The sequence below is a fragment of the Anthonomus grandis genome, chromosome 22 (assembly GCF_022605725.1).
Source record: "Anthonomus grandis grandis chromosome 22, icAntGran1.3, whole genome shotgun sequence".
In the NCBI taxonomy this organism is placed as follows: Eukaryota; Metazoa; Arthropoda; class Insecta; order Coleoptera; family Curculionidae; genus Anthonomus; species Anthonomus grandis.
The window spans coordinates 31143868-31158364 of NC_065567.1; the positions used below are offsets into that span (position 1 = coordinate 31143868).

General features: G+C 29.9%; 1 protein-coding gene across 4 annotated transcripts in view; it reads right to left on the reverse strand.

The window, feature by feature from the left end:
- LOC126748198 (pituitary homeobox homolog Ptx1) overlaps nt 1-14497 on the reverse strand; it is a 67826-nt gene that overhangs the window by 18556 nt on the left and 34773 nt on the right. For all 4 annotated transcript variants that reach the window (XM_050457260.1, XM_050457263.1, XM_050457261.1 and 1 more), the window contains exon 3: nt 8860-8997. In XM_050457260.1, coding sequence (XP_050313217.1) covers nt 8860-8997 — 138 coding nt within the window. The remainder of the gene's footprint in view (nt 1-8859; nt 8998-14497) is intronic.

Sequence of the window (14497 nt, forward strand, 5' to 3'; positions counted from 1 at the left end):
CATAGTCGAGCTAACTGGAAAGAAAAACCGCAATAAATAACTTAAAAGTTGGCCCCGGCAAACAACTCAATATATCTGCCTAAATCCCCTCGAGTTTCTGAGATCAAAAGCTCATTTTGTAAATATAAATTGTAACTTTATGACAGTTGAAAATGGACCATTAGTTGGAAAATAACATTGTTAACGTGTGTAAAATAAATACTGGCCACATTTAGGATCTCGCGCGATTTATTTAAACCGCAAAGCCGTCCTATAAACACAGATTATTCCTGATACCTCCCGTAAAACCAGTGAGTTTTGTTTTAAATTTATTGCACTGTAGGAAATGTTTTCTTTAGTAGCTTTTTGTGAGCACTTAATGGCCATTACGCTATTCATTTGTATGTTTGATGGTCTTTAACTGTTTTGTTATTATGGTACGCTCTCGAAATTTCATATATGTATTATGACGTTTTTAGAAGTTTGATGGATCATATGACATAGTTTAGTTAGACAGATCTTGAGGTACGAGGAGTGGAAACTAACTCCTTTTTTAAATTAAAAGAGTGAGAAACTAAAAAATATTACATTTTTCTGTAATATAAATGGGTTTTAGAAAATCCAATTAATTTTTGAAAAATTACCAATTTACTGCACGTACATAAAAAAATGCTTAAACCTCTGAAACAAAATTAAAAATTAGTCCAAGAATCTGGAATAAATCTTAACGAGAAACTGAAATTTAATTCATTGAAGTACATAGAAAATGTCTTTTAAGGGTTTTAATAAGAAAGACATAAAAAATTACTCTAAATAAATATAAAAGAATTCTGAAATAAGGTGCAAAATTAGTTCAAAAGCCTGGAATATATAGAAAATTATGTCTAATTTCTGATAAATGGTGTTTCTAGTTTTTGGAGTGAAAAGCTTGAGATTTTATTGGGGGTTAAAAATTACGAGAAATGGTTGAAAACTAAAAAAAAGGCGACTTCAACTGCTTGAAATAAAATAAAGAATGGATTCAAAAATCTGGAGCATGTCCTGAGAAATTACTTTACTAATCAGAAAAACCAGGAATTTGTTGTAATAAAATGTAATTTGTACTTTTTTCTTTAACTTTTAATGATTAAAAGAAAATTTCCTCTGGAATCTGGAACAAATGAAAAATACCTTAGATGCCTGAAAAATTAATTTTTTAAAGTTTTCCAGGCATCGGAGCAGCTGATTTTTTGAAATTATTAATTTATTAAATATATTGCAATATGCCTTGAAAAAAGGTAATCATGTATTATAAATTGTATTTTTGCATAGAATTTCTAAATTACGTTAGAATTTGCGTAACAATGCATTGCATTGTTGCCAGTTATTCAACGCAACTAGATGAACTTTTTTTATTCTCTATATGAATGTTGCCCAGATGCTTAAAAATCCTAAAATTCCACTTAGTTCTTACCTTATTTTAAGAGTTCGACATCACTGAATGCATATATTTCAGCCTTTGCATAAGAAACTATTGCAACGTTATCACGATTTGTACGGTATTCAATATAAGTAACTGATTGTACGATAGAGTTTCCGTATGTATGTAATGCAATCATGCCAATGTGCCTAAAAGATCCAAAGTTTCAAATACTTCTTATATAAATTTATTAACTCGGTATATGGTAAAATAGGAATAATAAAGAATGTCCCTCCATTTTTTTTTCGCTCGATATTGATACTATATTTCTATTACTACAATATTCCTGTTATTATTGCATATTCCTGACATTTTTGGTAATGCGTGGCTAATAATTAGTGACGCGTAGCATCTGACCACGCATAAATAGATAGATTAGAATAGATTTCTCCAGTTATAATATAGTTCATAGGTAAGTCTTTCTTCAGAATCTCCAAGATTTTTTGCATCAAAATGGACAATTATATATGAGATGATTTTTAAGTTATAACTGACAGAACATGGAGTGTTATACTTTAATTATGTTAATAATTAAGGACAAAATTTCTTATGACTGGATTTAGAATGCGCCTTTAATATCTCATTCTCTGGCTTCTTAAAAGCGGGTAATTTATTGGAGTACAAAAAACCGTGTCTCAGGCTTAAAATCGTCTATTTCAAAACTACGAAGTATTTGAAACTTGTAGTGTAAGTTTTTATCTATTCTGAACCACATTCAAGACATTTCTTTAAAAAATAACCCTGTATATATTTATTAAAAAAAAAATACGTTGGGTGCCAATTCTCAATTTTTCATTCAATGCTAATTTTTTTTTTTGCATTATTTTATTGTGGCACAGACTGTACATTATATATATTTTCAAGAAAATTTCTGTAAAAATTTACCCTGTGTATATCATTCTATATTATTAAAAATTTACCAAAAAACTTGTTGGGCGCCAAAGTATTGCTTAAAATATTTTTTTAATGTTTATTTTATCCATTACCTTAATCGATTAAATATTTTTCTATTTATTTTAACCAAAGTCTGACGTTATTTTGAACACACTTAAAGATAATTTTTTTAATCGTCGCTGCATATTTCTTTTCTTTTTTCTTAATTTTAGCACGCACTATACACTACATGTATTTTCTTCGCTATAGATGGGGCGATACATTAATAATCCCAACAAACCCCATTAATTTTTTTACATTATTTTTTCAGATATTATTAACAACCCACGTTGGGCGCCAAGATAAAGTAAAATTAAAGTGACTTTAGTGCTTTAACACCTTCTTTACTTATTTCCTGTATTTCTTGGGGCCGACTTAGGGGTAATTTTGGAATATTTTATTTAGCAATACCATAAATATATATGTGTTTTTCCTTGCGGTTAGTTAACTAAACCATATAAAGCAACAAAATTTACACTTCATCTGTTCTTTAATATGTAAAAACCCCATGACGAAAACGTCTTCGGATGAAATAATTGCGTTTCAACATTCCGCTGTTTTACGTTTTTTTTTATTATTATTATTATTTTTTTTAAAGTGGGAACATCGTCCTATAACAACACTTTCAGTTCTCAATTAATTTCAGCCTGGCTAAACCATTTTAATCCGGGTTGTCAGACTAATTACTTAAGGCGGCACCGAAATAGCGTTCCTCTTTGCTGGCTAAGGATTAACTTAATAACATCCGAGATTTCTGGTAGCTCCGAAGTAGTTTGTATCTTTATTTTTGAGAGATAATTATACTCATATAATTAGTTAGAGTTACTGCACAAAGATGGCGGCACCTTTTTATGTTTATGTGCATGACGTTTTAAAGACAAATTTATTACATTTCTATTTCCGAATATAACGGACGTAAGGCAACATTCACTGAGTGGCAGCATGGTTTTTTGTACGTATGCGCAAGACATAATGTCTTTATATGTCCTTTACTTCATTGTTTGACCAATTTTTTCCATTCAAAGTCGTTCATGTGTATTTCTTCAAAAAAATTTAAAATTGAGTTATATTATATAAATAAAACAGTGTTTGAATAAAAAAGGCTTAAAGTTTTCCAATTATTCGTTAGGTACTAACTACGCTGACTTTGAAGTTATAAAACCAATATTCCAGTAACATCCAGTATTTGACATAATGGTTTATATAATAAATTAAAATGTTAAACCCTCACTCCATTAATAGTTTTATTTATTTCCGCAATATTAAGCACCCCATATGTTTCGAACAGAGTGTTCATCATCAGAAGTTTAAAGAGTTTATAAATGAGTGTTTTCTTCTGTGTTTTGGACCAACAATATAATGAAATAAAAATATTCAGAGAATTAATTCTTTATAATACATTGACCAATTAAGTGCAATTAAATTATGCACCAATTTCAAATAACTTTTGACTGATGACACCTAAAACGATGAAACTTTTAGGATAAAAAGGAAGCGAGTTTTTTAGAAAATGTCAATTTTTTAATGAAAGTACTTTTTAATTTAAAAAAATAAATAATTTATGATTAAGTAATGAACCAATTGAATTTTTTATATATTTTTAAGTCTTCTAGGAATTTTCATGACTTTGCCATGTATTTGAGGCAATTATTCTATTTTATTCCAAGCATTTGATACGTCATTTTAAAATTTCAAACATCTAAAGGAATTTTTACTTTATTCCAGGCATTTGTTATCAGTTCTTATCCCTTCCCAGGATTTTAAAGACTTTTTGTTTTCTCCAGGATTCACTTTTTCAGAAATTTATTATTAATGTTCATGTTTGCAGGTATTTGATTTTTTTTCCAATTTTTAACTTCTGCAAGCATTTGTTATAGATATTTTTATATTTTTTAGTAATTTTAAATAATTTTCCAGGAGTTTGAATTTTTCTCTCAAATTGTCACTTTTCCAGTGATTTGTTTAACGAAAACAAATTTTTTACTTTTCTATTTATTTGAAAAAATTTTTTATTTTTTCACAAAAGCCTGGAATAAGCTTTTGTTAAAAATAAAAAAAAATAAAAATTGTTAATTTTCCAGGTATTTGAAAATATTTTCATGTTATTCCAGGCATTTCTTGAGGTCTTCCAGAAATGGATTGTTTTTCTTATATGTCCAAGGAATTCGACATATTTTTCGATGTATTTCAAGAATTTGAAGTAATTTGCAATTACATTCCATTAACATATTTTCCATTCACATTGACATTTGAGGTAATTCCTAAGTTTCTCAAGCATTTGGAATGTAAACACTTTTTTTTTCTATTCATATACAAAGTAAGTATCATCTGCACTTTTCCCAAACTTTACCTTAGGACCTACGCACTTAGAGGATATTTAATCTAAGTCTGTCTTTCTTCAACACATACCTTTATGTTATTTATTTCCCTTTGGTCTGATAAAGATGAACTTCACGAAGAATTAGAAGTGCCCAAGTCTATCCCTCCAGAAATGTTTAGCCTTCTAGCAAGGTTTTATTAAAAAAAATAAATAAATGACTATCATCTTTATTTAAGTTATGCACCATTTTAGTGGAATACAAAATTCAAAAAACGACGATACAAAAACTTTCATTATTCCCTTAAAAATTGTCCGAATTTGATGAAAATTGCCTTAGTTTCATTGGAAAGCTTCAGTTTTTATTTAAAAAAATATTCCAAGTCAATATTCTTAATGAGGAATTTTTTACAGGCTGTCAAAGATGATATTAAATATTTTTTCAATTTTTTGGCCACTTAATACAAAAACCTTCATAATTCTTTAAAACTGGTTCGAATTTGTTCAAAATTGCCCCAATTTGTTTGGAAAACTTCAGTTTCTATTCCAAAATAATGTTTCAAATCAATTTTCTTAATGAGGACTTTTTACAGGCTATCAAAGATTGTGGTGAAAAATTTCCCAATTTTTTGGACCTAGTACAAAAACGCCTCAAAAATGGTCCGAATTTGATGTGTGCGTGATTAAATAATTTTTGACTGATGAGACTTTCATGATATCTAGGAAGTACCCTAGGCCATTTCTCTAGAAATTTTTAACATTCTAGCAAATGTAATTTTTAATTTAAAAAATAAATGAATGACAGTCATGCAGAATTAAGTTATGCACCATTTCGATGTGTGTACTTAAATAACTTTGTACTGAGGAGACCTGAGAACATAAAACTTTCATCATAACTAGGAAAAACTCTAGGCCATTCCTCTAGAAATTTTCAACGTTCTAGCAAAGGCAGTTTTTAATTTAAAAAATAAATAAATGAAATGATAAATAATTGAATGACTCTCAATTATTTGAAATGTATAACTTTACATACCCGATTTATTAATGATCAAAGAACTGGTTATTTGGAGAGTCTTCTACAACATATCCATAATACTCGGTTTAACAAAAATCTTGTAATTCCTTATCAATCCACAAAGTTTTCAGGCGTAATATAATTGAGCAATTTAAGGCCGACTTCACCATGAAAACCTTCATAATTAAAATTGTGACCACTGTACATTCAGTTTGGATCGAAACGCTGTGTTTGCCCTTCAGTTTCTTTCTTTGTGCATTTGCATTTTGTCTTTTTATTTGTTCATATGTAGATATATAAAAAAATTTTTTTTTTGCATTTTTGCATACCATAGATCATTTAAAATAATCTTAAAAGGAAAATATAAACTACAATTTTGTTAGTTTAGTTTCTTGTAATCGATAAACTGTCCTTTTTGCCGCATAAAATATTTTCTCTTTTAAATATTCCTTGTAGTATTATTCGACAAATAAATGATTTCGAATTAGAATTTGATCACAACTCTAACGATAATTTAATTAAAGCGTAGCAAAATAAAAAAAAAATAATAAAATTATCAGGTCGAAATTATTCATGGCTGATAATCGCAGGCACTCTTATCGCAGTCACAATTAAATGGAAACGCTTTAGACGATCGACCAATGAAACCACCTGGATGGATCAGTTGTCACGTTGAGTGGATAAACTGTTTGGTCCACAATAGAACAGGTGAAGGAGTCGGCAAAACGCTAATAGATTTTCTGTCAGGGCGAGTGATTGATTTGGGCGGGATTTTGTCAAAAAGTTTGTTATCTGTGTACGTGTGTTATGGAGCTTGACATTTGGGGTACTTGTTGAAAGTAGATAAGCTTGAGAAAATATGTTTTTTGTCACTTTACAATTAATGACGCGAGGTCTTATGTAATGAGTCATTTGATTAATTATTGCCGATGTTTGTGTGGAGAAAGCTTAGGATCCGCCCACGCGAGACCTCTACCCCTGTAAGCACAACATATTATATACTTATCCCATATAGATTCAACGTTTAATTTTTTTATCAAATCAATAGCAATGCAATGTTTGAATTATAAAATTTTATAAATAGAAGGGGTTTTAGTACAAATTTATAAGGAAACGTAAGTATCACAATATTACAGAGATTCATAGATAAGGTTTATAAAGTAAGGCAGTGTTAATAAAGAGGTAAAGTAGTTTAATAAAATAATTTTTAATAATTGTGATGTCTTTTATTGGGGGTAATTAAACTCATCTAGATAATTAATGAGTAGTCCATTCTGTTTAAAATTTTATGAATATGTTCACTATAGGGGACCAGACACAAGAACTATATTCAAAATGTGAACCCACCAAGCTATATCATACAACAAAGTTATATTAAGAAGCTTTTTTTCTAATAACCATACCTTGCGATCCTTCGTTGATTTTCAAGGGGGTTACATCAAAAATACACTTATAACACAATTATTACACATACTGAACTAGTTATTTCAATTTAAAAGTCGCGCCAATATTCAGATTTGAACTGCCCCCTAGAGGCTGTTCCGGAATGGATCGTCGGAACGTCCAGAGATGTCGCGCGGTATGCTCGCCGCTTGAACTATCGAGATAATTCCCGAATTATTCATATCTAAGTGTGTATTAAAGTCAGATATTAATTTTTGCTCTTTTGCAGATTAAACAAATCGTTTTTGATTAGAGAGTAATAAACATGTGAATAATCCAGATCAAATCAAATTAAATTTGTCATGTATATGTCTTATGAACAGTATAGCGAACGTTCGGAAGCAATATGATGAAAATCCCCAGAACTTTTTAAAAAACTACAGTATATCACTTATGAAGGGTATACACAAGTAGTACTTGTATACACAAGTTACGGCAAGGAAAATCAATGCACTGACATCAGTAATTCACTGACGCCGAAGTTGCTTGTTAACCAGGTCTCATATAATACATTAATCCTGTATTGGGAATCAGAAGCATTTATCAATAGTGATTCTAATTTGGACATTTTGAAAATACACTTGCATATTGGTGAAGGGTCCTTCTAATTTTTTGGCACAATTTTAGTGTTGTCGTTCATATATTTTAGTATTAGATTGCTCTCCCTATTTCGTTGTGAGGTATTGATTTAATTTTTTTAAATTATTCGAATATAATTATTGTACTATTTCTCGAAATCTCTCTCTGTCTCTTCCTTTCGACGGACTTATGATCGGTTTTACCTGAACCGAAAATTTGGTAATTTTGCAATTACATTTAATTAAATAATTCAAGATTCCCTTATTAAAACTTTGCACGAGGGTTTGCCAGATTGGTCTCCTCAAAAAGTTAACATTTGACATTTTTTCTGTAAAATGTACAGGGAAGCCAATAATTGACCCCTTTAAAATTTACATGTGATTTCCTATGTTCCGCTCGGCGACGCACCACCCGGTATATAATTTACTGTCTATAAGATTTCTGAAATTGCTCTGCTGTAAAATTTGAGTGTGGGTCTCAGGTACAGATACTCACTGATTGTTAGAACACTAATATAGACCCTAGGAATGTAATATTCAATTTCCTTGTTAAAAGCTCTCTTTTCCTCCCCGCGTTCCGTAAATCCAGGTATCGGCCGTTCGTTTCACCTATACGAGAGCGAATTGGAAAAGTGCACTCCCTACAAGACGTAATCCCGTTCCGCGCTCAGCTAAATAAACTTAAAAATTGAGCGTTGAGCCTTTTTAAAACAGAGGGAGAAAAATATCCGGGTTGTAATACAGCCGTCTAAAGCTTTGCTTGTTTGAGAAACTGATTAACAATTCAGCTACTAAGCCCAGGGAAGTGCTTGCAAAGCTGATCGGAAGATTTTTGCAAATATTTTTTTCGCCTCTTTTGCCCGGGAGGATCTCACGTATTTTTTTTTTGCTACTCGGTCAGGAGCGAGGGAATTTTTAATGGAATTGAATTTTTATTTCGTTTAATCGCGTGTATGAGAACCCCTAAGTACTTTTAACGAGCTAAGGGCTTATACGCTTATCGATCGATTATATATGGGAAAATTACACAGGAAATAAATTAAATGAACAAAATTACTAGTGGTGAAATTATTTTCCTCTTTAAGTAAGTCTACTTAATAACTCCCTAAATTCAGATAATATTCCTAACATTTACCTTTTCTATCGCGAGTGCGACTCCTCACGGAAGCGGGAAAAGGCAACTGAGGGTGGTCCATTGAGGGGGTTGAACTGGATCCGGGGGTCATCGATCCGGTCGAGTGAGCATCCCGAAAATCCCCGGTTTCGGCCCACACTGTGAACAAAAAATATACGTTGCTCCTTGTTGCATCAAACATATCTAGTTCTACAGTAGTCATTGATGTTTCATAGGGAATTTATATAATGATACATAGTCCATGCCAAAAGGAGATGTAATAAAATATTTTCTGACTCAAATTCTAAAAATTTCCACCAATTTACAAGTCGACAAAAGAACAAGTTATGAATTATTTAAAGCATTTTCTTGGCGCCCAACATTTATGCTTAATGATATAGTATACCTTAAAATAAATATAGATGTACAGAATTATTTTTAAATAATGCATCTTTAAACTTTAGGAAAAATATAGGTTATTATATAAACCTCAGGATAAAAGTAAAAAAATATGTACAAAGTTGATTAAAGTAAAAGTATTTTAATTGTGTAGAAAAAAAATTTAATACGAATGCTTGTGCAAATCTGTTCAAAATAACATTAGACTTCGCTTAAAATAAATAGAAAATTTATAGAAAAATATAAAAAAATTATTTTAAGCAAAACTTTGGCGCCCAACTCATTTTTTGGTAATTTTCTTAATAATACAGTGCATCATAAAATAAATATATACAGCGTTAATTTTTATAAAAATATGTTGATTGTTTATACATCGCCCCCAGATATTAAAAAAAATACGCGTTATGTACAGTCTACGCCAAAATTAAGAAAAACAATTAAATATTCACCGTTAAATAATAAAAAAATGCTTCTTTGAGTGTGTTTAAAATAAACATTAAACATTTATTACAAGCAATACTTGGTGCATATCGTGTTTTTTTTTTATATAGAATAACTACATATAGGGTTAATTTTTAATATAATGCCTTGATTGTTGATGCATCGCCCCATATACTTTGTATAAAATACATATAACGTACAGTCCACGCCAAAATATTCACCGTTCATTAAAAAAATGCTTTAGTGTGTCTAAAATAATGTCACACTTGTGTCAAAATAAACTCGCTAAACATCGATAAAATAAAGATTAAAAATGATTTTAAGCAGTATTTTGGCGCCCAATATGTTTTTTGGTAAATTTTTTATTAATGATGAGCCCCTCAAAGATAAAAGGGTTAATTGTTAAAGACATGTATTGGTTATTGACGCATCGCCTCATCTATTTCGTAGAAAATTCAGGTAATGAATAGTCCGAAAGGAAATTGATATCAAATATATAGTACTGATTAAAAAAAATCGTATTTTGATTTAGTTCAAAACGTTGACTTTGCCTAAAATTGATAATTGATCAAATATCAAATATTAAAAAAATACTTTTTTAAAGAAATGCCTTGATTGTTGATGAGAGATTGTTGTTGAAAATACATGTAATGTACAGTCCGTGTCAAAATTAAATATACATCGTTGATTAGAAAAATTCTTCTTTGAGTGTGTTCAAAATGACGTCAGACTTTTGACAGGTAAACTAAATGGAAAATGGATAAAATACACATTAAATAAAATACACATAAAATACACATACTTTGGCGCCCAACACATTTTATGGTAAATTTCCTACCGACATGGAGCTGCTTAAAAATAAATAAATTTCGTAAAAAATACATGGAATGTACAGTACGTGCTAAAATTAAGAAAAAAAAATATACAGCGTTAAAAAATACTTCTTTGAGTGTGTTGAAAATGACGTCAGACTTTGGTTATAATAGATAAAATAAACATTAAAAAAATATATTTTCAGTAGTATTTATTAATAATTTCTTAATAATATAAAGCTTTTTTAAAATAAATGTAAAGTAACTGGAGATTATAGAAAATTCATCCTAAAGCCTAAACTACGTAGAAAATTACATGAAATAAATACAGAAAATTACGTCAAGGGACTGGAAAACATCAAGTCAAATACCTAAAAACTTTTTTATTAATTTTGTATATCACCACTGCGGTTAACTTATAATGAAATGTTTTAATTGTTGATGTGTCCATAAAATAAATATAAATCATAATTAGGTATAAAAAAAATAATTCAGGGTGCATTTTTAAATAAAGGTCTTTATTGTTGATGCATCATCCCACATATTTAAAAAATATATATAATGTAAAGTGTTAAAATAAACAAAAAAAATAGTAAATATCGTAGTATATATAGTTTTTTGTTTGTTTAACAAAATTCTTTAACCAAAATTTTGGCGGCCAACGTGTTTTTTGTCATATTTTCTTATATCTGAAAAATATTTTAAAAACTATACGGGGTTACTTTGTAAAGAAATGCATTGATCGTCCATATAATGTACAGCCGTTGCCCAAAATTAAGGGAAGAAATAGTTAATATACAGCGTTGATTAAAAAAAAAAGATTCTTCGAGTGCGTTAAAAAAACGTTAGACTTGGGTTAAAGTATATGGAAAATAGTTAAAATAAACATTTAAAAAAAATATTTGAAGCACTACTTTGGCGCCCTCAATTTCGCGCCCCAAATTCTTTAGTATAATAGAGTGCTTCTGAAAAATAGATTTATACAGGGTTAATTTTCAATGAAATTTGTTGATTCTTAATGCATCGCCTATATATTCCGTAGAAAATACATATAATGTATAGTCCGTGACAAAATTACAAAAAAAAATATACAGCGTGTATTAAAAAAATATTCTCTAAATGTGCTCAAATCAATATCTGACTTCAACTAAATAAATACAATAAATATTAAGAAATTAATTTAAGCAATACTTTGGCGCCCAACACAAGAGAAAAATGTTGTAACTGTTAATATAAATAAAAACAAATAACATAAAGAAAGAGTCAGGTGCGTTTCTATTGTTTCAATCTGTGAACATCAATAAACGATAACACGGGAGCAAAATAAACGTCAAAAAACCAATACGGATCCATTAATACTAAATATAAAATGACTTGAGTCGCATTAAATCAGCGGTAACGATGCAGCAAACGAGAAATAATATGTCACCGCTGCGGTCTGCGACCGAAACCCATAAATTCGACTCGTAAAAACGTCAGTTAACATAAGGTAGTCGATGCGTCTTCTGCACATGTTCCTTGCTTCTGAAAAACTGACACCGGTTAACACCCACTTAATGGCAATTAGTTGGGCGGCCCAACGATGCGATTTATTGTTGAAAAAACATGCTTAAGTAAACACTCGATAGTTTGCGTTTCTAGCTGGATCCATATGGGTAAAGCATTTTTCTTTTTTGGTTAAAAAAACTACCGTCCCTCGAACATAAATTAATCAAAACGTAAGTCAGATGCAATTAAGTTATGCACACATATTTAGTATAATATTTGAACCACTTTAAAAATTTAAATTCCATAAGGCGCTTGGAAATTAAATTAAATAAAACGTCCATCAGGTCCAATTAAATTATGCACAGAAAATTCCTATTTAATATTTCTACCTACAATTCAATTACCTCAAAAGTTTAAAGCTGCGGAAACGCTTTAATAAGAAAATATTGATTTTAGGTTCATTATTTCGAGAGGCTCTCGTACACCGCATTTACTTACTTATAGTTTAAATCAGTAGGATATAAAGGATTTGAGGCTCAACGTCTGATTATTTTAGCTTAACTTTAAGCCGTATTTATAAAAGCACGAGGTTGCGGCACAAAAAGTTTTCACACAAACAAATAAATTATATAAATTACCGATTTTCGCGGTCGGGATTTACATTATCTCGTTTTGTCAAAATATACAGACAGAATGGGGAAATAGTACAATTATATGAAAAACTTAAGTTATTATTGATTCAAATGCAAGTAAATTGACAAAACGTACGCCAGGGACAATTAAATTATGCACACAGCATTCATTGAACAAATGTTTGTCATCTTCGGCCATAACTTATGAAATATTTTTCTTATAAATATTTAAATATACAACCGTAATTCTAGGTCAAGGGTTTGGGAAGTTTTGGTCAAGGATAAATTTTCTTCTAATTTTAAATATACTGCGTTCAAATGTCTGGAATAAAATGAACAATTACTTCAAAATAAAAAAAAAAATTAGCTCAATTTTTCGAAACAAATCGATGCAAAAGCCCGTTAGACCCGTAAATCAAAATATAACGAAAAATCCCCTCTCTAAAAATAGGTATAATATAAAACTAAGGGAATTAGCGCAGTGATGTTTTACAACCGCGACACCTGGCGGTCTGAAATAATATCCCGGTGACGAACGACTTCCTAAAATTTCAAAAGGAAAGGCGGGATTAGCGGCTTTATGGGACGTGTCTTAAGAGGGCCTTTAAAATTTTACTACGTACTCATAATTTTTCAAAAAAAGATGTCACCAGTTACGTTAGAGTGAAAGGGCAAATCGCAGGAACGTGAGGATATCGGTTTTTTAGCCTGTTTAAACATATGCTTTAATACTTTAAGTATCGTGGCATAATAACAAGGATCAACGTCTTAATGTTTCGTTTCTTAAGGATTATGACGGGTTTCACCTTATAACAGCTCTGTCATATTAGAATATTGTGTTTCTTTTTTCGTTATTAAGATGTTGCGAGGATTTTTAGTCATTTACCCCTAATTTTAGAGGTTACATGATAAATTTGTCAACAGTTGAAAATAGGCTCTTGAAAAAATAGAAAAACTACTTAAGATAATGCTGAAAAATAATGTTGGGCGCCAAAAAAATGCCTTAAATTTTTTTAAACATTTCGTTGACAGATTTTATCAATTTTAATAATATGATTTAATTTTTTCTTAACGGCGTCATATTATTTAGAAGACGTTAATGATGGTGACCCAAAAACGAAACGTCGATCGCTAAATCAATTATTAAAAATATCATTTTGTAAATTGCCTAATTGTTTATTTATTATTAATTTGCCTTTGTTTCCTGACGATCACCAAATCAATGACCGAAACTTTGAAATTAGCAAACAAAAAAATGGTTCCAGGCATTTGGGATTCCAAAAATTTCCCCGGAAAATTACCCTTTTTGATTTATATTAGTCAAAATAACATCATTTCTGGGATAAAAATCATTAAAAATATCAAAAAATTAAAGCACTATGTTGGCGCCCAACATTTTTTTGAAAAATTAATATAGAGATTTTATTTAAATATGTTCTTAAAATTTAATTTAAGAAGTGTCCTTGTGCCTAGAATGCCTGGAATAAAATTGAAAATTACTTACAAAATCTATAACATATAAGAAATTATCCTTTGAGTCCGACAATTAAATAAAGAAATATTCAAAAAACTTAGAAAGCAATTAAAAACATGCTTTAAGGGCTACGAAAACTGGAAATCACTTTAAATGCTTGGAATATATAAAAAAACTACTTTAAAACAATATAGGCAGTATCTTATAAACCTGCAAAATTGCCTCAAAAACCAAGAAGAAACTAAAAATATCCTTAAATGCTTGGAATAAAATTAAAAACTCCTTCAAAAGTCTGGAACATATAAATAATTACTACAAATACAAGGTAGAAATTTAAACTGGATTCAGAAGCCTGAAATGAGATGAAAAATGAGTTAAATGCCTGAAATATATAATAAACTACTCTAAAATTT